Here is a 25,215-nt window from a genome sequence, read left to right on the forward strand (position 1 = left end):
AAGGAATATAAGATAGGATCATTCCAGTCATGGCAGGATTTCACTTTGTCTCATGTTCAAATTAACCACGTCCAAAGTAGAACTCTGGATCTTCTCAAAATTTGCTCCTTCTGCAGTTATATCCATCTGTCGTTACTCCTCTTTCTCTTATACCTCTTTTCTAGTCTATCAAGACATCCTGTTTTCTCTGCCTTCAAAAATATATCCAAACTGTACCACTCCTTAAAACCTTGCTGGTCTCTGCCATCCTTTTGTCTCACCTGGATTACCCTAACTCCTCCCTAAAGTCTGTTCTCAACACAGTTAGAGCAGGTGCCAGAATCTTGCTTTTAAAATTTAAAATAGATTAGGTCATTCCAAAGCTCTTCTGTCCTACATGATGAGTACCCATTACTTTTCTGACTTTTAATCTCCTACTGACTTGTCTGTCACTGTCTTCTGACCCCAAGATGCTGTCACCAGTAACAAGCATTATCAGTATGCTTCTGCTTTAGGGACTTCTCATTGGCTGTTCCTTCTACCTAGAATGGTCTTCCTCCAGATATGTGCCTGGCCAACACCCTCACCTCCTTTGGATCATTACTCAAGTGTCATGTTCTCATGAGGCTTTTCTTAATCACTCTGTGTAAATTAAAATTGTCTCCTAGAACGCTGATTCCTATTTCCCTACTTTACTTTTTCTATATTACTTAATATTGTCCATTTATATATATGTATACATTATATACATTTTATATAGTATATATTACTTATATAACTAGGCTGGTTGTGGTGGCTCATGCCTGTAATCCCAGCATTTTGAGAGGCGGAGACAGGCAGATTACCTGAGGTTAGGAGTTCGAGACTGGCCTGGCCAATATGGCAAAACTCCATCTCTACTAATAATACAAAAATTAGCCAAGCATGGTGGCATGCACCTGTAATCCCAGCTACTCAAGAGGCTAAGGCATAAGAATCACTTGAACCTAGGAAGCGGAGGTTGCGGTGAGCTGAATTCGCACCACTACACTCCAGCCTGGGTGACAGAGCAAGACTCTGCCTGAGAAAAAAAAAAAAAAATATATATATATATATATATATATATAAACACCAAATATCTGTAAATTTGGAGGGGGTGGATTCATTTTTATTTTGTTTATTGTTCGTCTCTGGTCAAAGACTTTAAACTTTATAAGGGTGGGGCTCTTTTTCCATTTAGGTCAGTGATATGTCCCAAACACCTAAGATAATTCTCTGTGCATAATAGGTACTCAATAAGTTATTTTTTTAATGAATAAACAGTTTATAATTTAGTTGGGAAGTATGATATAATATATAACTAGCTCTGTAAAACCCTCAGAGATTTATTCTAACTTTGGCTGGCTCTGCTATTCTAGCACTGTCTTCATAGGCACTTGCTAGTAAAACCTCAACACAGTTTTTTTGGATAGTGAATGAAAATTGAATGTCTACTTGTTTGGAACTAGTCGTTACTCTTCTGTATTTGGAACCTACATAGGGCTTTGGAATTGTTTGCTTGGTATTGGCTTAGCCTTATAAAGCTCCCATTTTCTTTGAGATTGGTGGTTTCTAAACATGACCGTACATCAGAAATAGTGGAAGTTTTTGAACTTTAATATAATTTTTTTAATACTTATAATGAAAGATCACTGAATTATAATTTGGAGAGTCATACTCAATAACTTTGAGATAGAATATGGAAATTTGTGTTTTTAACAATATAATTCAGAGGCATGGAACCCATAGATTGACATTTGGAAACCACTGCTTTCTGATATGAAACAAAATAGGTGATTAGGAAGAACTTTCTAATAACCAGTCAGTATTTCAAGTAATCTTCCTTTAATTAATGATGCTTTCTCTCCAAAGCATGAAGAAAAGAGAGGCTTCTGGAAACGTAGGCTTACATTGTTATTCCTGCATTTGGGCTTCTGCCAGCTCACCACCCTCTCTCAGAGTTTCTGTAATACTCCGTGGAAATGTGTTGACAATGCCTTTGAACCAAAACCATTCATTTGCTCCCTGCACCCCTACCAAAAAGAGTCTTACTCACCACCATCCTCATTCTTACTAATAGTAATGAGTCAAAATTATTTTTTTGTAAATAGCATCACATATTTTGGACACAACTGTAACACATTTTGAATAGAGTATACTGTTCCCTGTGGGTAGACTTGAAATGGTTAAGAAAAATAATTGAGTCATTCTTTTAACAAATATTGGGTGTTTCATACTAGAAACCTCTAAGAGAAACACTCTGATGTTGGAAAGATCATGGGTTTTAGTCAGACAGATCTGCATTTAACCCTGATTTGACCTTTTACTGACTATATGATCTTGGACAGATTATTTAAACATCTCTAAATAATAATAGGGATAATAATAATTACCCTTAAGATTGTGAGGATTAAATGAAACAGTAACCGAAAAGAGCCTTAGCTAGATATCCTGGAGGTAGAATTAGATGTTTATGTAAAGTGGCTATTTCCTTCCAGGGACTTCAGTGTAATCACTGAAATAATAATTACTTGCAATAATTTTTGAAGGTAATGGTTGGGGAATATAACATAGTGATATAACTAAAACGCTGGAATTTAAACCCATCTCTTTGTGGCATTTTTTACTGCACATCTGTAATACTGCCTATTAGAGTAATAACAGCAAAATGGAAATGAAGGATGAGTATTAAGACATTGCAATGGAAGGAATGTTGGAAACAAAGCAGAGGGGAAAAAACAAAGATAACTCTGTGTTGCTTGAGCCTAGGGAATATGGAAAATGAAAGTACATCACATAAATAGGAAATTCAACAGGGGTTGCAGATAGTAGGAGCTTAATTGCAAGAGGGGAGCAGTGAATTAAGTTTATGCCGGACTATTTTTTCAGTTTGGAGTAAACACTTTCAAATACTGTAAAGCTTAAAGAATGAAGTCATTGTGGACTAAGTAGTACTTTTTGGAGTTTAGATCATAGTGGCTGGATAGATAATCAGGAGGATTTTCTAGATCATAGTGGCTGGATAGATAATCAGGAGGATTTCTAGGCTGTGAAAATAAGATCCAAGACATAAAGCCAAGAATCAGAGGAGTATATACAAGGAACAGTGAGGAAAACAGAGACAAAATAGCAATAAAGAAGAAGCAGGAAAGGGCAGAGAAGAAAGACAAGAAGAACAAGTTTTTAGAAGCATGGGATGGTCATAGAACATGAGAAGGTAGTTCACAGCAGGAAAAACCTAAATGGCCAATAATGTTTGAAAGAAAATGTCTTCTCAAAAATAAAGACATACATGTTCTAGCAAAGTTTTACAATTGTTATGACCCCCGATTGCTGAAGTTTTGAGAAAATACTTAAATGATACAATTATGATAATAAAATTAATAAAACTTTTTGGAATATAGCCCTGAATTAAAACATGAACTATTAAGCTTAACAATTACTTACAAGATTTTATCATATAGAAACATCCATGGAAGTGTGCCAAGATACATTTGTGAAGATCTGTATTATAGCATTGTTTGTAATGGTGAACAATTGGAAGCAATCAAATGGCCATCATTAGGGGTTTAGTTATATAAGTTATGAAATGGGATGATGACAACTTTTATCTGCCCAGTTTTGGACGGAATTTAGGATAGAAAAGAATACGAGAAAGAAAGGTATGTGGACAAGAGGAGGGTCGAACTAAGAAAGCAACATAGTTGTACATGAAAATGGGTGTGGAAAATTGTATTTGCCAGAAATGAAAATTATAATTTCCTCCTTTTATTTTTTTCCCATGGTTCCTAAATACTGATCTTAGTTTTTATGACCTAAGTTAAGCATTTTAAGAAAAAAAATTTTTTTAAATAATGAATGCATGTAAAAACTACACAATACAGATGTGAATACCAAAAAATTAAACAAAAAAGTCCAAAAGTGAGTATTTGTAAATTAAGATTCTTCTCTGTACCACCACTGCTCCTGAGTTCCACTAGAGGTAAACGTTGTTACTTTTGATGTGGACACATAGGAAAAAAATCAAACTTTGTGTATCCAAATATACATATGTATGTTAAAAGAAGTTTCTCATAAAAGTGAGATTTTACAAACTTTTTAAAAGTCACTAATATATCTTAGATAACTTTTAAAAAAAAGTTAATACTGGCCAAGCATAGTGGCTCATGCCTCTAATCCCAGCACATTTGGAGGCTGAGGTGGGAGGATCACTTGAGGCCAGGAGTTTGAGATCAACCTGTGTAATATAGTGAGTCCCCATCTCTCCAAAAAAAAGTCAGTATGTATAGTTCCATATCATACATTTGTAGTGTAAGATGACATAAAATTCAGTTGATCATCTGTTAAAATACTGTTACTCAATTGTGTTCTTTTAAGTGGAAATATTAGTCAAAAATATGATTTAAGTTACAATACCTACAACCCTTGACTCATTTTTGTCTCCCATACCCCGGTACACATTTTATGTGTGTTATAGATTTTGGATGAACACTAAAGCACATATACAACTCTAATTCTTTAACCTTTTTTATTTATATTCAGCTTCCCCGTTGATTCGGTGGTAATTACAGAATCTGATGCACAGAGAACAATGTACCCTGGAAGTTGTGTGAAAAAGAATATTGATGGTACAATAGAGGTATTATATTTTTAATTTTTATCTTTTAACTGTTATATACACTGATTTTTCTACTATCATTTTTATGTCTGGTTTACTATAGTTGCTGAGAAGTAAGCATAATAAATATGAGGATAATACCTTATATAGAAAACTCAGAATACATATGTAAAGAAATTTAGCCGGGCACGGTGGCTCAAGCCTGTAATCCCAGCACTTTGGGAGGCCGAGACGGGTGGATCACGAGGTCAGGAGATCGAGACCATCCTGGCTAACACGGTGAAACCCCGTCTCTACTAAAAAATACAAAAATACTAGCCGGGCGCGGTGGCGGGCGCCTGTAGTCCCAGCTACTTGGGAGGCTGAGGCAGGAGAATGGCGTGAACCCGGGAGGCGGAGCTTGCAGTGAGCTGAGATCCGGCCACTGCACTCCAGCCTGGGCGACAGAGCGAGACTCCATCTCAAAAAAAAAAAAAAAAAAAAAAAGAAATTTAATCTATTTTTATAGCATAGGAAAAACACAGAGGAAGTTTGAGGGGTTATATTTCCTTAAATATGTTATAGTTTAAGATTTATCTTGTTTTTTGTAACATGTGGGCTATGTACAAATTAGTTTCAGTGCCCTGGTCAACATAGCTTTGTCTTTCCAGCATGGGAATTTGGACCAGGCCATCTCTAGAAAAGTGCTTAGGGGCCAGGCGCGATGACTCACGCCTGTAATCCCAGCACTTTGGGAGACCAAGACATGTGGATCACAAGGTCAAGAGATCAAGACCAGCCTGGCTAACACAGTGAAACCCCATCTCTACCAAAAATACAAAAAATTAGCTGGGCGTGGTAGCACTTGCCTGTAGTCCCAGTCGCTCAGGAGGCTGAGACAGGAGAATCGCTTGAACCCAGGAGGTGGAGGTTGCAGTGAGCTGAGATTGCGCCCCTGCACTCCAGCCTGGGTGACAGAACGAGACTCCCCCATCACAAAAAAAAAAAAAAAAAGTGTTTAGGAATCCCCAGAATCCAAGACAGTAGGGCTGGGATAATAGATTAGGCCTACTCCAGTAAGGTCCATTCGGTATATAAAAGTTCCACATCTTTTACAGCGCATGCCATCTAACTAAACCACCCCCTGCCTCTGCTCAGCATTGTATTATTCTCAATTTCTCACACCTGCAACTTTCTCAAACCTGCAACTGCTGAACCCTGGTCTTCACTCAGATTTTTAGCTCTTAAGTCACAGAAAAAATTAAGATCATCGTTCTTCCTGGCTCAGTATACAGAGGAAAGATGTTAGACATTTCCTTGATTCTGCTATACTCATCCCATATCATGATAATTGCTAAATAAATACTTTCATACTGAAAACATGTTTATATTTTTTTAAAGTTTATAGTTTTTTCTATTGATAACTGTAACTTTGTATTTGTAGAAAATTAGATAGTATTAATAAGTACCAAGAAGAAAAGAAAATTTGCTTGTAATTTTATGAGCAAACAATGCCACTGTTTAACATTTTACTTAAAAGGAAATATATACACACATATATATTGTATTAGTTATATTTAAGTATCCTTTTCCCACTCTAGAACTGTATGTTGGCATTTATAAATATGTAAACATATTCCTCTTTGCATCTTTGATTGTTAAGTTCACAGTAGTAAGTATAATTATTTACTAGAATTATTTACTAAAATTGTTTTTAATTGAGAGAATTAAAATTGATTTTTTGCTGAAAGTGTGTAGAACTTTTCTAAAAATACTGATACTTTGGGGAGATTTTGAGGTAGAAGTTTAAAAATAAGTGGTGTATAATTAATGTAAATAAATGTCATGTTTTGCTTTTAAATATAGTTTTCTGGTGAATTTGGAGTGAAAGAGGAAACAAATATCATTAAGTTGCTTGAAAAACAATACCAAGAACAATTAGAAGAAGAAGTAGCTAAGGTAAGCTTATAGCTTATCTGGAAGATTATCTTAGTTTATATTCCCTTTGAGCCTTCAAAAATAGCATGGATTTTATTGATGGTATGTACTTTATTTTTATAAGTTTCATATATAGTTCATCTTTAAGTGTTTGGATAATGATATCAATTATAGTTGCCTTTAAACAAAATATCTTGTGAACTTTTATTTGAGAAGAGCATTCTTTGATGTAGACTAGTAATTAGAAGCTTTTCAGAATGCCAAAACAAGTCTATATATTTGTTGCCTTGTGAAGGAGTTTGGTCTTCCTTAAAAGTTGGGAAGAAGATAGGAAAAGAAAGAGAAAGTGGTTGGTCCTCTGTGTATATTATCTGTATCTATTTCCAATCAGAAAAGCTTTGTTAGGTAATGACTACAGATACTAAGGGAGGATTATCAGTGAGTATTAATTAGCTCCTGGCTAAGTGAAGGAGTTTATCAATGTGAGTTTTGCTCATCTCTGTATGCTTATCTGCTGTGTCCAGAGTCGTTCTTTAATATTAGCCATATAACCTAGTGTAACGTTATGGTTCTATTTGTTTTGTCTTTGTATTCCTTTTCAAAATGTGTATACCTGGTTGGCTTTTAATATTGGAACTGGCCGGGTGCAGTGGCTCATGCCTGTAATCCCACCACTTTGGGAGGCCAAGGTGGGCAGATCACCTGAGGTCGGGAGTTTGAGACCAGCCTGACCAAAATGGAGAAACCCCAGCTCTACTAAAAATACAAAATTAGCCAGGTGTGGTGGCTCATGTCTGTAATCCCAGCCATTCAGGAGGCTGAGGCAGGAGAATCACTTGAACCTGGAAGGCAGAGGTTGTGGTGAGCTGAGGTCATGCCATTGCACTCCAGCCTGGCCAACAAGAGCGAAATTCCATCTAAAAAAAAAAAAAATATATATATATATATATACACACACACACACACACACACACACATATACAGGAACTATTGAATTATGAGTTTGCTTTTTTTTAAATAATATTTCAACTGTCTTAATATAACAATCCCAGTGGAATATGTGGATTTTAAAGGGGTGGGATTGATTGGTAGGATATAAAGGAAATATATAAGGAATTAGGAAAAACATAAATTAGATGAGGAAGTCAAGACCCAAGGAAATATCTGGGCCATAAGGACTTGTTCACTTATGACTAAAGCGAAAAGTGAAACACTATCTTTTTTTTTATAGCTTTCAATGTCTAGTTCTTGGAGGAATGCAAGTTTTCTCTTGCATGTAGCTCTTATACAAATTTATCAAATGGAATGGTGTATCAGGGTATAGTAATTAATGTGAGGTTTGGTATTGGATATACCATATTTTAAATTCTTGTTCTTTTGGTTTACTAGATTTGTGACCTTAGGAAAGTTACTTGTGAATCTCAGCGTTTTATATGTTGAAAGAGGAAACTGATATAGTAGTAATTTTTATAAGGATTCAATGAGCTAATGCCTACAGAGCAGTTAGCAAATGAGTTGATACATAGTAAAGACTCATAAATACTATCTTAAAAGTAGTCTTATTACTGTGATAATGGTGGTAATATGAAGATGTTTTATAAAGCATTACTCACTCAAGCTGATAGCAAAGCACTAAAGTACCGGTCAGTGAAGACTCTTCTAAATGCAGCCAAGATACTGTGATCCAAGAGACTACATTTGATGGCCCAGCTTGGTCCTAGAATAATACAGATTGTCGACATTAGTCACCAGTACCGATGGGATTATGCTGTACTCCGTACCCCTCAGATATGGTAGAAGAAGATTGAAGACCATTTTTCTTTTTTCTTTTCTTTTTTTTTTTTTTTTTTGAGACAGGGTCTGGCTCTGTCGCCCAGGCTGGAGTGCAGTGGCGCAATCTCTGCTCACTGCAATCTCCAACTCCTGGGCTCAAGCCATCCTCCCACCTAAGCCTCCCAAGTAGCTGGTACTACAGGTGTGCACCACCACCCCAACTAATTTTTTTGTATTTTTTTTGTGGAGATAGGGTTTTGCCATGTTAGCCAAGCTGGTCTTGAACTCCTGATCTCAAGCAGTCTACTCGTCTTGGCCTACCAAAGTGCTGGAATGGCAGGCGTGAGCCACCATGCCTGGCTGAGAATCATTTTTCTAAAAGCACAAGGCTATATAGAAGAAGCCCAGTAAGAGTAGTGATTCCCAGTATATATCACACTAGAGTCCTCCTGTGATTTGAGCACATACTACTGAAATTAGACATTCATTTACATTTCACTGTTAGGCAGTGTTCTGGGTGCTGAGGTATGACAGAGAATAAAAGAGGATGAAATCTTTACTTCCATAGACCTTACATTCTAGTTGGTACAGATAGACAACATACAGACGATGGTAAGTACTATAAAGAAAAAAAAAAAAAAAAAAAACGGGACTAGGAAAATCCATGGGGAGTGAGATGGTGTTATTTTATATAGGGTTGTCATGGAAGGCCTGACTTTATGAAGTGACATTAGAGGAAAATCCTAAAGGAAGTGAGGGAGTGAATCAGGAAGATATCAGGTTGAGGACCTTTTAAAGAAATATGAAAGGGAAAGTCAAGAGAGACAAGACAAAAAGAAAGGTCAAAAATTACTCTAACAGGTGTCTTTAAGATGTGGTCAGGAGACTTGACTAGAGTTTGTGAAGGTTGCTTGCCCAGCTGCTACCTCTGCTGAGTTGGAGGACAATTCAGTTTAATCCTGCAACTCCCACATTCATGGTGAAATACTGTGAAATCTTGGCACAGATTTGTCTTTTCTGCAGATGTACAGGAGGAGAATTTTCCTTTTCCTGGATACGGGAGGAAGAAATACAGGGAAAGAGGGCAAGGGCTCACACTTAAGGGGAATATATTACTCTAGGTTATTTGACCTGAGCAACTTGAAGAATGGAGTTGGTATTTGCTTAGAGTTCTTTAGTAGGATGGAAAAGACTGCAAAGGAGTAGTTTTGAAGAGGAATGAGGAGACTCAGAATTCAGCTTTTGACTCATTAAATGCAAAAATATTTACTAAATGTCCAAATATAAATGTTGAGGAATAGCAAAGGAAATGTTGAGTAAAGTCAGTGTTTGGGATATATAAATCTAGATTTTAGGAAATAAGATAAGAAATATAAATTTGGGAGTTAGCATATAGTGCAAGGTTTTTTTTTTTTTTGAGACGAAGTCTCGCTATGCCGCCCAGGCTGGAGTGCAGTGGCCGGATCTCAGCTCACTGCAAGCTCCGCCTCCCGGGTTTACGCCATTCTCCTGCCTCAGCCTCCTGAGTAGCTAGGACTACAGGCGCCCGCCACCTCGCCCGGCTAGTTTTTTTTGTATTTTTTAGTAGAGACGGGGTTTCACCGTGTTAGCCAGGATGGTCTTGATCTCCTGACCTCATGATCCGCCCGTCTCGGCCTCCCAAAGTGCTGGGATTACAGGCTTGAGCCACCGCGCCCGGCCTAGTGCAATGTTTTTTAAACTGTGAGTTGTAACTCATTTTTAAGGCATGAAATCCATTTAGGGGGTTGGGAGTAGGATTTTAATGTTAATGGAAAGTTTTAATTATATAGACACATATGTACCTGTGTATGCTTTGGGTCATAATATAACATGTGGTTTTGTTGTTTTATGTTGTTTTATGTGTGTGTATGTTTGCCATGGATTGCAGTGAAAAAAATTGAAAAACTAATATAGGGAATAAGTGTAGATAGAGAAGATATCTGGGAATGGACCTGAAGCATGTCAGTGTTTAGAGACCAGATAAATAAGGAAAAACAAAGGAGATGGAGAAGGAGCAGTAAGTTAGATATGGGAAGAACAAAAGAATGGGCATGGCAGAAACCAAGTAAAACTATTATCAAGCAGAGAATGTATTAAACTGTATCAGATGTTCCTAATAGGTCAAGAAAGATTATTACTGCAAATTAATCATTTGATTTTACAAGATGAAATCATTGGTGACTTTCACGAGAACACATTTGATGGCATGGTGTAGACAAACTGATTAGACTGGGTTTGAGAGAGAATGAAGGAGAAGAATGAGGAGATGAACTATATTGAGGAGTTTTACTTAAAAGGGGAGCAGAGAAATAGAGTGGTAAAGAGTGATGTAGGGGGTCAAGTGGTGAGTTTTTCTTGTTGCTGTTTTGTTTTTATTTAAGATAATAGGTATTACATCTACTTTTGTGCTCATGGAAATGATTGAAGAGAGAGGGAGGGAAATAGCTAATTTAGGATACAGAGGAGCAGTTGCTGGAGTAGTGTTCTTGATTAGAAGATCATACCCTGGATGGTTGCCATTAGATAGGAGCATGGCAGTTTATAATAACAGGAAGGAAGGCAAAGAATATTTGGTTTGTTATTTGGATATCTTTTGAGATGTAGTATTCAGAGCCTATGAAAGTTCTCTTCTAGTAATTGCTTACATTTTCTCACTAAAACAAGAAGCAAGGTCAACACCTGAGAGAGACAAGGAAAGAGAAGATGTTGGAAGTTTAAGAGGAGGGAAAAGTTCTGTCTAGGGGAAGGAATCAGAAATGGAGTAAACTAGGGAAGTTGAGTTAAATTGCCTGATTCTACCAAGGGCCCATTTTAAAGGTAGTGGTTATGAATTTAAAATGAGACCAATCAGGTTGGTTGGATTTTTTAGACAGTATAGCGAAGGGAAAGGAAAGAGTAACAGGGTAGTTAAGTCTGTTTTTTTTTAAGTTTCCAAACCAGAATCCTGTTTGTTTTTTTTTTTTTGAGACAGAGTCTCACACTGTCACCCAGGCTGTAGTGCAATGGCGTGATCTCTGCTCACTGCAACCTCTCCCTCCCAGGTTTATGTGATTCTCTTTCCTCAGCCTCCCAAGTAGCTGGGATTATAGGCACACACCACCACACCTGGCTAAGTTTTGTATTTTCAGTAGAGATGGGGTTTCACTATGTTGGCCAGACTGGTCTTGAACTCCTGACCTCAAGATCCACCTGCCTTGGCCTCCCAAAGTGCTTGGATTACAGGTGTGAGCCACTGCACCCGGCCCCAAACCAGAATTCTTTTATCTGTCATTTCTTTCTAATCTGAATGCATATACAAAAGAAAGTGATCTTTATGATACCAATTTTTCAAAATTTCAACAGCTTCCTTTGTGTTTTTTGTTGTTCTTTGTTTGTAATCATCTCTGCTGAGGTATAATTTACATAATATGAAATTCACCAATTATAACTGCAAAATTTGGTGAGTTTTAGCAAGTGTTAAAAGTTGGGAAACTGGCCGGGCGCGGTGGCTCAAGCCTGTAATCCCAGCACTTTGGGAGGCCGAGACAGGCGGATCACGAGGTCAGGAGATCGAGACCATCCTGGCTAACCCGGTGAAACCCCGTCTCTACTAAAAAAATACAAAAAACTAGCCAGGTGAAGTGGCGGGTGCCTGTAGTCCCAGCTACTCGGGAGGCTGAGGCAGGAGAATGGTGTAAACCCGGGAGGCGGAGCTTGCAGTGAGCTGAGATCCGGCCACTGCACTCCAGCCTGGGCGACAGAGGGAGACTCCGTCTCAAAAAAAAAAAAAAAGTAAAAAAAAAAAAAAAAAAAAAAAAAAAAAAAAAAAGTTGGGAAACTAATACCACAATCAAGGTATAAAACATTTCAGTCATCCCTAGAAGTTTTCTCATGCCCTCTGGGAGACAACCCCCTCCCTTTATACATTACTAGATTCTGTTTGCTAATATTGTGGCAAAGATACTTATGTCTGTGTTCATGAGAAATATTATTTCAAGTTTGGTTTTCTTGTAATGTCTTGGTTTTCATATCAGAATAATGCTGGCCTCCATACAATGTTGAAATATATTGCCTCTTTTATTTTCTGGAGTAATTTACATAGAATTGGTATTATTTCATCCTTAAATATATTTTAGATATGCTGGTGAATGCTACTGGGCCTGGAGTTTTCTTTGTTGAAATATGTGTTTAAGCTATGAATCCAGTTTATCTAATAGATTTAGTTTTATGTTAGTTATCTATTTATTTTTGAATGAGTGTTGGTAGTTTGTATCACTCAAAGAATTGGTCCATTTCCTTTAAGCTGTTGAATTTATATAGGTAAAGTTGTATTGTAGTATTTTTTTTTTTTTTTTTTTGAGATGGAGTTTCGCTCTTGTCGCCCAGGCTGGGGTGCAGTAGCACAATTTCGGCTCACTACAACCTCTGCCTCTGGATTCAAGTGATTCTCCTGCCTCAGCCTCTCAAGTAGCTGGGATTACAGGCATGCACCACCACACCCAGCTAATTTTTGTGGGTTGTTTTTTTTTCTTCAGTAGAGACGAGGTTACACCATGTTGGCTCTAACTCCTGACCTCAAGTGATCCACCTACCTCGGCCTCCCAAAGTACTGGGATCATGGGTGTTAGCCACCATGCCCCGCCTGTAGTATTCTTTTATTATTTAATGTCTGTGGAATCTGTAGTGTTATCCCTATTTCTCACCTTTTTGTCAGATTGGTTAGAGGTTTATTGATTGTATTAGTATATTAAGGATTCAGCTTTTTGTTTCCTTGTTGTTTTTATTGGTTTTGTTTTTATTTTCAAATGCTACCCATATCTTTTTGATACCCTTTTTCTGCTTGCTTTGGATTTAATTTGCCCTTCTTCTGTTTTTCTAAAGGGAATTTCTTCTTTTCTAATGTGTGCATTTAATGCTATACTCGAAAGCATAGCGTTATACCTTTAAACATTATAGCTTGTAAGTATAGCAATGTTTCCTTATAAGCAATGTTTAAAGCTGCATTCTGCAAATTTTCATTCACTCCAAATATATTATTTCCCCTGTGTCTTCCTCTTTGATTCATGGGTTATTTAGAAATGCACTGATTTTCACATTTTTGTGATTTTCAGATAGCTTCCCATGGTTGATTGATTAATTTTTAAGTTTCTTTGTGGTCTGGCAAAATGCCTCATATAATTTCAGTTCTTTTAAATTTGATGCCTAAAATGTAGACTTTTCTGGGTGAATGCTCCATGTGTACTTGAGAAGAGTATGTGTTCTGCTGTTATTTAAATTTCAGATTTCCCTCTGGTGCCATTTTTCTTTAGCCTGAAAACCTTCCCTTAGCATTTATTTTAGAGCAGGTGTGCTGACAATGAGTTCAACATACAACGAATTTTATGTTGCCTAATTTTGAATTGTACATTAAATGTTTTATATTTTATGTTTTATGTGCTCTGGATGTCATTATAATTCTTTGAAGAATGTGAATTTTTTTTTTTAAATAGGCAGTCCACCTAGTTAGGTTCAGACTAAAACTCCTGTTTCATCTTTCCCATACAAATCACCTAAGTGTTGACTTCCCTCTGCAGTCTCCTAGCCACTGTTTACTCTTCAGAATTCTTCAGCTGTTTTGTATTTTGCTGAGAGTTTTTAGGTAATCAGTGGGAGAAGCAGGCCGTAGTGGGCTTATTTTATGTTGCCCGGAAGCACAGTCTTTGTGTTTTCTTATTCCATAATTCAGATGCAATTATTGCCTTGTAGCATCAGTATTTCAATTTATCCACATTTTTTTTTTTTTTTTTTTTTTGGAGACAGAGTCTCGCTCTGTCACCCAGGCTGGAGTGCAATGGCCAGATCTCAGCTCACTGCAAGCTCGGCCTCCCAGGTTTACGCCATTCTCCTGCCTCAGCCTCCTGAGTAGCTGGGACTACAGGTGCCCGCCACCTCGCCCAGCTAGTTTTTTGTATTTTTTTTTTTTTTTTAGTAGAGACGGGGTTTCACCATGTTAGCCAGGATGGTGTTGATCTCCTGACCTCATGATCCGCCTGTCTTGGCCTCCCAAAGTGCTGGGATTACAGGTTTGAGCCACCGCGCCCGGCCACCCACATATTTTTTTAAGAAGATTGTTTATGCTCTAATCCTTTTTGCATCTTAGGCCATCGTTTTAGAATCTTACTTCTTTTTGAAGAAAATGTTTTAGAAGTTTTTTTTTTTTACTGATTATCTGTTAGGAGTAAGCTATGTTTTTTAGTTGTCTTTATTTTATTTCTTTATTTTGTTTTTATCCATAAAAGTTTGTTTTGTTGACTATTTGAACCTGGTTAACAGTTATTTTTATGCCAGAACTTTGAAAGTAACTTCCAGTGTTTTCTGATTTCTTGTTTCTGCCGACAAGGTCCTTGTTACTTTCTTGTTCCCATGTGGTTAATACATCTTTTTTTCTTTGGAAACATTTAAGATCTTTTTGATTTTGGTGTTCTCTTTTTTCCTTTTTCTTTTTTTTAAGAGATGGGTTCTGTCAGCAAGGCTGGAGTGCAGTGGTGTGATCATAGCTCACTATAGCCTTGCACTCCTGAGCTCACGCAATCCTCTCACCTTAGTCCCTGGAGTAGCTTACCACACCCAGCTACAGATGTTTTTGTAGACATGAGGTATTTGTTTTTATTATAATTCATTGATCATCTTGAATCTTGGCAGTGGTGTCTTCTGTAAATATTCTCAGCCATTGTCTCGTGAAATAGTCCATTTCCATTGTTCTCTATTATATCTACCTGGAACTCTAATTAGATGTTGATTGACCATTCTCTATCCTTCATATCTCTGTTCTCTTTCATATTTTTAATCTTTTTTTTCCATGTTACATTTTCAATATATTCAGTATGAAGAGACAGAGGCAAATCAGGTTCAAGACAGGAAATTAAAACAAAACGCAGTCATAAGGTTTTGATCACTAGTTACAGAAGGCTAAAGATATGTTTTGTTAAGTTGTATGATCTAGTTAATTATTTTTAATTATCTTTGTCTTTTGACATTTTGCTGTAATGGTATGTGTTCCAGATGACATTGTTGTTACCAAACCCTGGTTCTTTCTGAGCTAGCATAGGCACCACCCAGAGGTCCCATTTGGTAGGTGAGATATAGTAGCAGGATTATCTGGGAAGAAGCAGGATGATATGTAGTGTTTAAGGTGCTTGAGCTCTGTATAGACACATTTTGATTCAAATTTCTGCCCTAACATTTATTAAATATGTGATGTCATTTCTAATGTTGCAGCGCTTGCATTTTCTCTGCATTGGCTACTGGTATTATAATTATTCCTCTTAAGTCAGTTGTGCATTATACTTCTAGACAGACTCATTTAGATGTGGAATAGTATAATGTTACCTTTTGGAAAGTTAGCTTAGGCAAGACTATAGGATTTTGAACCCCAGCTTTAATGATTTATTTGCTTTGTGTTTTTGAGTCAAATTACTCCAAAGGAGGCTAGCACAGGAACCAGGTGGGAATCAGGACCCCACATAGGTGAATAAGATTCAAGACAGGAAATTAAAACAAAAGTTCAGTTATATTTCCTGGACCAGCAAGGAAAACAAAGAAGGCTGCAGGTCTGTAAATACAAATATTTCCAATCCCAGGCATACTTTATTCTGGGTTTATTACAACCAGCCTTCCTTCATTACAAATTATCTGTGGAAAAAGGACATAAAGTTATTGATACAGTTGGTTCTCAAAGGTGTAGGGACTTGTCAGAGCCAAAACTGCTAGTCAGAATTCCTAAGTACCTGTCATGGGGTGGGATGGGAGGCTAGAATAAGCAGGGATTCAGGATCATAGTGGTAGTGAAAAGTCAAGTTGGATTATAATGAAATGTCTACTCATATTTACTAGTCATACAAACTAAGTGTTCCGCTTCTGGGAATTTGTTTTGAGGAAATAAAATATATGCACAATTATATAATTACAAATATTTCATCACATTGGTGTTTAAAATAGTAAAGGAGTGGAATCACTCTAAATGTCCAACATAGAGAATTGATTTAATAAACTTATACTACATGTATGTAATACGAAACTTTGAACCCATCAGAAATTATATAGAAATGTATTTCTATTTCTTAACTTGAAGATATATTTACTATAGTTAAGCTATAAAAACTGGTTACAGTATTAGAATATGATCACATTTTTATAGGAAAATGATATCTGTATCTATTCATATCTATCTCTGTAAAGAAGAATAAGAAGATTTGGGAAAGTATTTACTAAAATGTTTACAGTGATTTTTCTTGGAAGAGAGAAATATAAGGGCTTTTATTTTCTAATTTTTACTGAAAATTTATGGCTGTTATAGTAAGAAAACATTTTACTTTTTATTTAAAATGGCAGGTAGTAAAATAAATACTTTGACATTAGATTTATTGTAAAATAGAGAATCTATCTCGGTATTACTTTATTATAGGATTTCTTTTTGTTTAGAACCGTGAGGCCATGCTTTTTTCTGTTCATACAATTTTGAGTAGTAACTTGCTTTTTAAATTCCTGCTGATATTTCTAAATCCTTTATTGTTTGCTTTTATTTCTTTAGGTTATTGTGTCAATGAGTATAGCATTTGCTCAACAAACTGAACTGTCTAGAATATCTGGGGGAAAAGAAAATACTACATCATCAAAGCAAGCACATGCTGTGTGTCACCAAGAAAAACAGCATTATTTTAATGAAATGAAATTATCACAGGATCAAACTGGTTTTCAGACTTTTGAGACAGTGGATGTGAAATTTAAAGAAGAATTTAAACCACTTAGTAAAGAGTTAGGAGAACATGGAAAGGAAATTTTATTATCAAATAATGATCCCGATGATATACGAGAATCAAAGGACTGTGTACTGACTATTTCAGAAGAAATGTTCTCCAAAGATAAGACATTTATAGTCAGACAGTCTGTAAGTATGCCTCCTTGAACATAAAAAACTTATTTAAAAATTGTGAATTCCTTCACTATGAAAATATTAGCAATCATGCTGCATAATATTTGGAGGAGGAAAATGCCAAACTCAGTCTTATGACTCACATTGTTGTTTTGTTTTTGAGGCGGAGTCTCACTCTGTCGCCAGGGTGGAGTGCAGTAGCACCATCTCGGCTCACTGCAACCTCCGCCTCCCAGGTTCAAGGGATTCTTCTGCCTCAGCCTCCTGAGTAATTGGGACTACAGGCGCGTGCCACCACATCCAGCTAATTTTTGTATTTTTAGTAGAGACAGGATTTACCACGTTGGCCAGGATGGTCTCAATCTCTTGACCTTGTGATCCACCCTCCTCGGCCTCCCAAAGTGCTGGGATTACAGGCATGAGCCACCGTGCCCGGCCGATTCACACTGTTAATGTGTTTTATTAATTGTAAGATATATGGATAAGTGACTTAATATTAGTATCAAATAAAACAAGTCTGGTTCATAATATTCTTGTTTATCTTAAAGACGTTGTACCTGGTAAAATCCCATTGTAAGTTGTATGCACATTAATTCTCTTTCAACCAATTCGAGATTAATTATACTACAATTTGGTAATATCTGTGAATAAAAGATTTGCTTAATTAAATATAACAACATTACAAGGAAATAGCTACCTATTTAGGATGACTAAAAGATTTTATTATCTATATCCTAACTATTGGTTTCTTTACTTATTTATTAATAGAAGATCTGTTCTGTGTCTATACCTCAACTGTTAAACTGAAAGTAATAAATCCTACTTCTTTTAACATCTGAATTAAATTTTTTAATTAATATTCAGGATAGGTTATGTTTTGTTCAGACTAATATTCAAGTAAATTGCCAACTCCAGGCCAAGTGTGGTGGCTCATGCCTGTAATCTGAGCACTTTGGGAGGCTGAGGCAGGTGGATCACTTGAGGTCAGGAGTTCGAGACCAGCCTAGCCAACATGGTAAAACCCCATTTCTACTAAAAATGCAAAAAATTAGCTGGGCATGGCAGTGCATGCCTGTAATCCCTGCTATTTGGGAGGCTGAGGCAGAGAAATCACTTGAACTGGGGAGGTATAGATTGTAGTAGCCAAGATGGTGCCACTGCACTGCAGCCTGGGTGACACCAAGACTCCGTCTCAAAAATAAATAAATAAAATAAAATTACCATCTCTTTGTGGAATGCGAAACTTGTTAGGTGTTCTTGAAGACCTCTTTAATTTACCATCAACTGTTCAAAGCAAAATGATTTAAGTAACATCTCTCCAGGAAATGATGTACTCATAGAATGTATTAAGGAATTGACTTCTTATGAGCGTGAGACTCTGGAATGTAAAGCTTTTATTTTCAAATAAAATGTATTGAAAATTATTTTTTATCAGTAGTTCTCTGTAGTACTGTGATAACTACTGTGTAAATTAAATGGATAGTTTCTTATGTTTCATACATTTAATTTTAAAATATAAATATTCCATTGATATTATTTACCCGTCATAAAATGTCAAGAGGAATAATGGCATTATAGCTTCATTAAGGGTAGAAGGAATCTTAAGTATCTTAGTTCTTTTTGTTTTCTATTAGAATTAGATTAAGTCTAAACTAATTGATAAATAATTGTTTTGCTTTTGGAAAATAATATATATAATGATAATAAAGTAGCTTTATGTTGTTTTGGAATTGTAATGAAGAAAAACACCATTTTTAAAAGTATGTTTTTGTTTAATAATAAAATCACACGCTTTATGGCATAAGTAATAGAATTGCTTTCATATTTGTTTAAAATATTAATGCTGACAGATTTTTACAAAATGTGTTATGGCTGAATTTTTTTTTTTCTTTACTCTTGAAGATTCATGATGAGATTTCGGTGTCAAGCATGGATGCTTCTAGACAACTAATGTTGAATGAAGAACAATTGGAAGATATGAGGCAGGAACTTGTACGACAATACCAAGAACATCAACAGGCAACAGAATTGTTAAGGCAGGCACATATGCGACAAATGGAGAGACAGCGAGAAGACCAGGAACAGCTACAAGAAGAGATTAAGAGACTTAATAAACAATTAGCCCAGGTAAGGGTCTTGTAGTCCCTATTCTCTCCCCAATTTTTTTTTTCCAAACACCAACTTGAACCAGATCCCCAGTAAAAACAACAGTATTTTTTATGTAGCCATAATTTTTTTTTGCCAAAATCTGAATAAACTACATATATTTAGCATCAGGAACACACACTATACTAACACAGCAGCTTTAGATCTTGTTAGGGACACCTCTGTCAACCTTGGAGTGGGCATTGTCTTTCTGTCATTTTATTTAACTCCTTTTTCAAGCACTGGAAAAGTGGCTACACGGTTGTTGGTTTTTTTTTTTAAATCTATTAACCATATATAGCAAACGCAGTTTGACATTTTGGAAATAACATTGTGCTGAGGTGCTCCATTATGCAGTTACTATCGTTCAGTTTTACTATATTCATTTATAGTTTTGTGAGTCCACCAATTAGCATCTCAAAGTTTTACCTTTATCTGTCTTTAATCCATCTTTTTAATCATGAATGGAAATCGGAAGTAGTATGCTTCTGGAACTCTTTCCAGGGAAACATCTCTTCTTGATTTGAGAAATGCAAATTTATTTAACATTCTTATCCCTTTCTTGACTAAATTTAAATACTTCTTGGTATTTGGGAGCTGGATTCTTGTCAACTGCTGTATAAAATATACTCACAAAATCATTGCAGAAAAGCAAGAAATATTTATGTAGAAGTTCTTATGAAAACGGATTTATTGAATTTAATTTTGAAAACTGAAGCTAAAAAGGAGATAAGAAATAACTAGAGATAACTATTAACATGTATTCTTTCAAATATAAAATAATAGGAAAATTGGGAGCTGAGCATAAAACATAATTTGGAAAATTAACTTTGCTTTTCTTCATTGCATTTTGTGAATTCAGACTTCTTAATTTTCAATGCAAAATTGACGAAAACTAAGTGAACTGCACAAATTCCTGAATATTTAGGCTTAATTGGCTTTTTAAAAATATTTTAAATTTTGCATTGATCTTTGTATATACTTTTAACCCCTTATGATGGAATACGAATCATAAGTAGAACCAGGACCTGTTGGTCCCGGGGGTTAAAAGAAATCTGCTTAATATTTCTACCCTTTTTCTCTGTCGCAAACAATATTCTCTCATGACCTTTTTTCTTATTTAGAGATCCTCCATAGATAATGAAAACCTGGTTTCAGAGAGAGAGAGGGTGCTTTTAGAGGAGCTGGAAGCACTAAAGCAGCTGTCTTTAGCTGGAAGAGAGAAGCTGTGTTGTGAGCTGCGCAACAGCAGTACGCAAACACAGGTAGTATGGACTTTGGCCCACCTAGGAGCAATGGATCAACAATTCAGTAGGATTTGTTTATCTTTGTTGTTGGTATGAGGTGTACTCTTTTATAGGTACTGAGCTTAACATATTTGTGACTGCATACATGTAAGGTAGGTGGAGTCAAAATGCCTTATATTTCATTTAAGGTAATTTGAATTGCTGTTAACAAGAGAACCTAACAAACTTTATTGTTGCACTATAGCATGCATAATTTGAACCCATTAAACTTTTTTATTTATGTACGAGAATGTTTTATGCTCTTTTGATGACACTAGTCTCAAATATAGTTAAATATTATACCAAACAGTATCAATTTTGTGCACAGAGATTTCTATTTTATCTCATACCCATATAGAAGAATGACATGCTATTTCCAAGATGACAGGTTTTCTTTCTGTCTTCTCCTCTCTTCCTTTACTCAAATTTAAACAGAATGGAAATGAAAACCAAGGAGAAGCTGAAGAACAGACATTTAAAGAAAAGGAATTGGACAGAAAACCTGAACATGTGCCTCCTGAGATTTTGTCTAATGAAAGGTATACAAAATGTGTACTTTTTCAGTGCAAAGTAGATTAAAATGGTTGTTTCAATGTAATAGACTTTGTCCTTATTTTTATCTTGTACATTGATACTTTGTCTTAAATATCATCATACTATCTGTGTATGAAACATGTCCATATATGTGTAGTATGTAAAGGATTTTCAGTTTTTTATCATTAAATAGATACAATTTTTAAAAAATCATTTCTATATACATTTTGATTGGATATTAATCACATACTTAACTGTTAATATTAAGGTATTTGGATATTGAAACTTTCTTGATTAATTTTATACTTATATGCCATTTTGTATCCTAAAAACACAGTTCTACTTGTGAACTGTATTCTTTCACTGTATGGACATGTATTCAGTGTAAGCCATCCCCTGCCTTGTTTATTCTGAGAAAAAAATTACCGTTAGTGTAAATATTCTAAACTTCTTTCATGCATTTGCTACGTAACAGATGACAACTTTTAATCCATATCCCAGTCCTATAGAGGGATAAATTAATCACCTGATGTTAGCAAAACTTTTCCTTACTTTGATTTTGTAGAGGTTAATATAAAAATGTAAAATATTAGGTAAGAATAGTTATCCTACATTAGTATTAAAGACTTTAAGCACAATATTTTAAACTTTGTTCAAATGAAAATAATTTCTTTAATTTTAAATTAAAACTAATATTTACTAACTTAATTTCCTCCTTTTCCAATTTCTGTGACTGTCAACCCTCTTGTGTCCTCCTAACCTCCTTCCTCAGCTTGCATGGAGGAATTTGGCCCCTAAGATTTTGGCTTCCCCATTGGATCATCAGTATGGAACGCAGTCAGTATGGAACTCAAACAAGAAAGACAGTGTATGAAAATTAGAGTTACCATGGCAATATAAAATAAACACTTTGTTTATTTTATATTTTTTATCTCTAATTGGTAAATTTTGAAAACTATGCAGTATTTAATTTTTAGGAATTTTTACAGTAAGTGCCAATAAAATGAGTATTTTTTTTTTTAACCATCATATTAATCATTTAAGTAGAAATATTTTCACATTATTCTAGTCCTGGGGTTCGGCGCTTAAACAAAACCTCAGAACAAGTTAAGGAAATAAAACCCTTGGCTTCCTACTAAATTATTTTAGTTTTATTTTTAGTATTCTTGATTATATAAGCAGAGAACTTGATCTAGGTGCAAAAATAGAACTGTCTCTTTCACTTGACAAATACTAATGGAAAACTTCTCCATTTATTATCTTGTCTTAAAATAGATATGTCATGTGCCTGTGAAAACAGGTATCCTTTAGCCTGATTGTTGGCAATCTCCTACAATGTGAAGCTAAAAGATAAAACTATCTTAAGGCAGAAGACCTTTACCGTGAAAATCTTTTATTTAGTCTGCATGTATAAAGTGTGCCTTTGTTGAACTGAGTTGCTAGGACAAGAGAGTTGTTTAGTTTTTAAGAAAATTAATCAGGCAACCTTCTGAATCACCACTTATGGAAATACCTTGCTTCACATGGTAGAATGTTCATGTTAAGCAAAAAAGAGAGTGTACAAAAACACTTTGTTCAGGATGATCTCATTTTTGTTTTTAAAATATGTATATATTTATAAGAGGCAGGAGGAAAAGTCTAGAAATATAGGTATTAAAATTGTCATAGTTATTGCTGAGGTTTTTGGTGGGTGGTTTGCAGTATTTTCCAGATTTTTTAAAATAAGGATTACTTTTTAAAAAGAGAGACACCAAATTCATTCTATTTAATTGAAAACAGGGTTCTTCTACTGACTGAAATGAGTGGTGAGTGTAACTTGAGAAATTTCTGTCTCTGGAGCAGATGTAATAAAAACAGCCTGTGATACTCCCTCTGGTGTTGACAGATAGTGATATTTCATTACAGACCTTTTTAAAAACAGATCTCTGCCTAAGTATTACTTTTTGTAATTTAAATATTCAGCTCATTACCATTAACTTGTACAAATACTGCCACATAATTTTTTCTGGTGTGATTTTGAAATTATGTTTTAAAATATGTTTTTATGTTTAACATATAGAAAGATTAAATGTACAAAATACATATGTATAACCATGAGCAGCAAGCTCAATAACTTGCATATGCTTTGGCACTGCCATACTTTTTAAAACTTAAATTTTGTCTCCCAAAATTTTCTCTTAACCTAGTTACTAGCTTAAGACTTTAGTTATTTTTTTCAAGTCAATTAGATATTGTACATTTTGAAAAATGGCATGATTAAGCTGATTGGCCAAAATTTTTCAGACAAAACAAATCATTTTATAATATAGTCACAAATAAAAAACAAGACGCACTTTATTGTAGATGCTATTGGGTATTATTTTAACAAAGAGGATCATCTGTTATTTTTCAAATCAAATATTTTGCAGTGTACTTTTTAGTGGACATAAGCAAAGTGTTTGCTTCAAAAATATTAAACATTTTAATCAATGCTTCTTTATCTATACAGGTATGCACTCCAGAAAGCTAATAACAGACTTTTGAAGATCCTTTTAGAAGTTGTAAAGACAACAGCAGCTGTTGAAGAAACAATTGGTCGCCATGTCCTTGGGATTCTAGATAGATCTAGTAAAAGCCAGTCATCTGCCAGCCTAATTTGGAGGTCAGAAGCAGAGGCATCTGTAAAGTCATGTGTCCATGAGGAACATACAAGAGGTACTAGTTTTCTATGTTGTTGAAACAATCATTTCAACAAATCTTGCTGAGTTCAAGGCATTTTGCCATGTGTGGAAAATATAGAAGAGAAAATAAGTATTTTCCAGCAAATGGACCTTCAAACAGAAATACATTAGAGTGACTCTTCTCAAATACCATTATTGTATAGCATTTGCAAGTGGGTATCATAGAGTTGTCATTATATTTATCCAGGGTTGCCACGGTGCCTACATAAACCAGAATGCTGTTACATTTCTCCACCAATAAAAAAATTTCTGCATCAGCACTCAGGACTCTTACCAGTATCTGTGAGGTATGGATGACATCCTGAAACCATCCTATAAATTAAGGAAAGATTAGAAATAAAGACTTTTTAGGAACCTAGCACCAGTTTCACATACCTGTTGAAATGGTTGGAAGAAAGCCTTGATAAGAAACCCAAGGTTTGGTCTTATCTTTGGACTGTTCTCTGCTAGATTCTTTCTTCCTTTTGAAAAAGTGGATTGAAATATTATGCAATGTATATGGATCCAGAGATTAGGTCCTGATATGCCAGAGCTGTCTTTGTAACTCTGTCTTCCTTCAGCTGTGTGGATTCGGCTCTTCTTTCCGTTGCCTTTTTTTTTAAAGACAGTGTCTCGCTCTGTCGCCCAGGCTGGAGTGCAGTGGCGCATGCTAGGCTCACTGCAACCTCTGCCTCCTGGGTTCAAGCATTCTCCTGCCTCAGCCTGTCAAGTAGCTGGGACTACAGGTGCATGCCACCACACCCAGCTAATTTTTGTATTTTTAGTAGAGATGGGATTTTACCATGTTAGCCAGGCTGGTCTTGAATTCCTGACCTAAGGTGATCTGCCTGGCTTGGCCTCCCAAAGTGCTGGGATTACAGGCGTGAGCCACCATGCCTGGCCTCTTCTTTGCATTTCTTCCCATCACATTGCTGAACTCCATTGTCTCTTGTTTTTTCAATTTCTTTTTCCTTGCAGGAGAGGCAAATGAGGAAATCAGAAGTGGGGAAAAGTTTTGTGAGATGGAGAAACATAGGATCTGGACTCCTGGCTCAGATCAAGCTCGCAGTTCACTATCATTCCACACTCAAGCATCTCTCCCAGTTAGAGGCAGACCTAAGATGCCAGTTTTTGTAACTTTTGAAGAGCATTCTGTTTGTTAAATTTCATGTGGAGAAATGAGAAGAAATTATCCCATTTATGGAAGGTTTGCCTAATTATAAGTTAGCCAGTAGTGTGTTTCTAAGTACAGAGAAAAACTTGATTTGGAATTGCAAATAAAACTGATTTTTAAACACCTCAGTTGAGTTCAAAGATAGTTTTAAAAATTGCTTT

At 35.7% G+C, this 25,215-nt stretch overlaps 1 protein-coding gene across 15 annotated transcripts in view; it reads left to right on the forward strand.

Annotated features, from left to right (window-relative positions):
* AKAP9 (A-kinase anchoring protein 9) overlaps window positions 1-25,215 on the forward strand; it is a 171,522-nt gene that overhangs the window by 81,391 nt on the left and 64,916 nt on the right. For 9 of the 15 annotated variants that reach the window (XM_050782816.1, XM_050782819.1, XM_050782823.1 and 6 more), the window contains 8 exons: window positions 4,540-4,636; window positions 6,461-6,553; window positions 16,875-17,231; window positions 19,119-19,343; window positions 20,486-20,626; window positions 21,083-21,186; window positions 21,954-22,049; window positions 23,670-23,875. In XM_050782816.1, the coding sequence (XP_050638773.1) occupies window positions 4,540-4,636; window positions 6,461-6,553; window positions 16,875-17,231; window positions 19,119-19,343; window positions 20,486-20,626; window positions 21,083-21,186; window positions 21,954-22,049; window positions 23,670-23,875 (1,319 nt within the window). The remainder of the gene's footprint in view (window positions 1-4,539; window positions 4,637-6,460; window positions 6,554-16,874; window positions 17,232-19,118; window positions 19,344-20,485; window positions 20,627-21,082; window positions 21,187-21,953; window positions 22,050-23,669; window positions 23,876-25,215) is intronic. The other 6 variants (XM_050782824.1, XM_050782825.1, XM_050782820.1 and 3 more) reach the window with 3 other exon arrangements.

The sequence above is a fragment of the Macaca thibetana genome, chromosome 3 (genome assembly GCF_024542745.1).
Source record: "Macaca thibetana thibetana isolate TM-01 chromosome 3, ASM2454274v1, whole genome shotgun sequence".
In the NCBI taxonomy this organism is placed as follows: Eukaryota; Metazoa; Chordata; class Mammalia; order Primates; family Cercopithecidae; genus Macaca; species Macaca thibetana.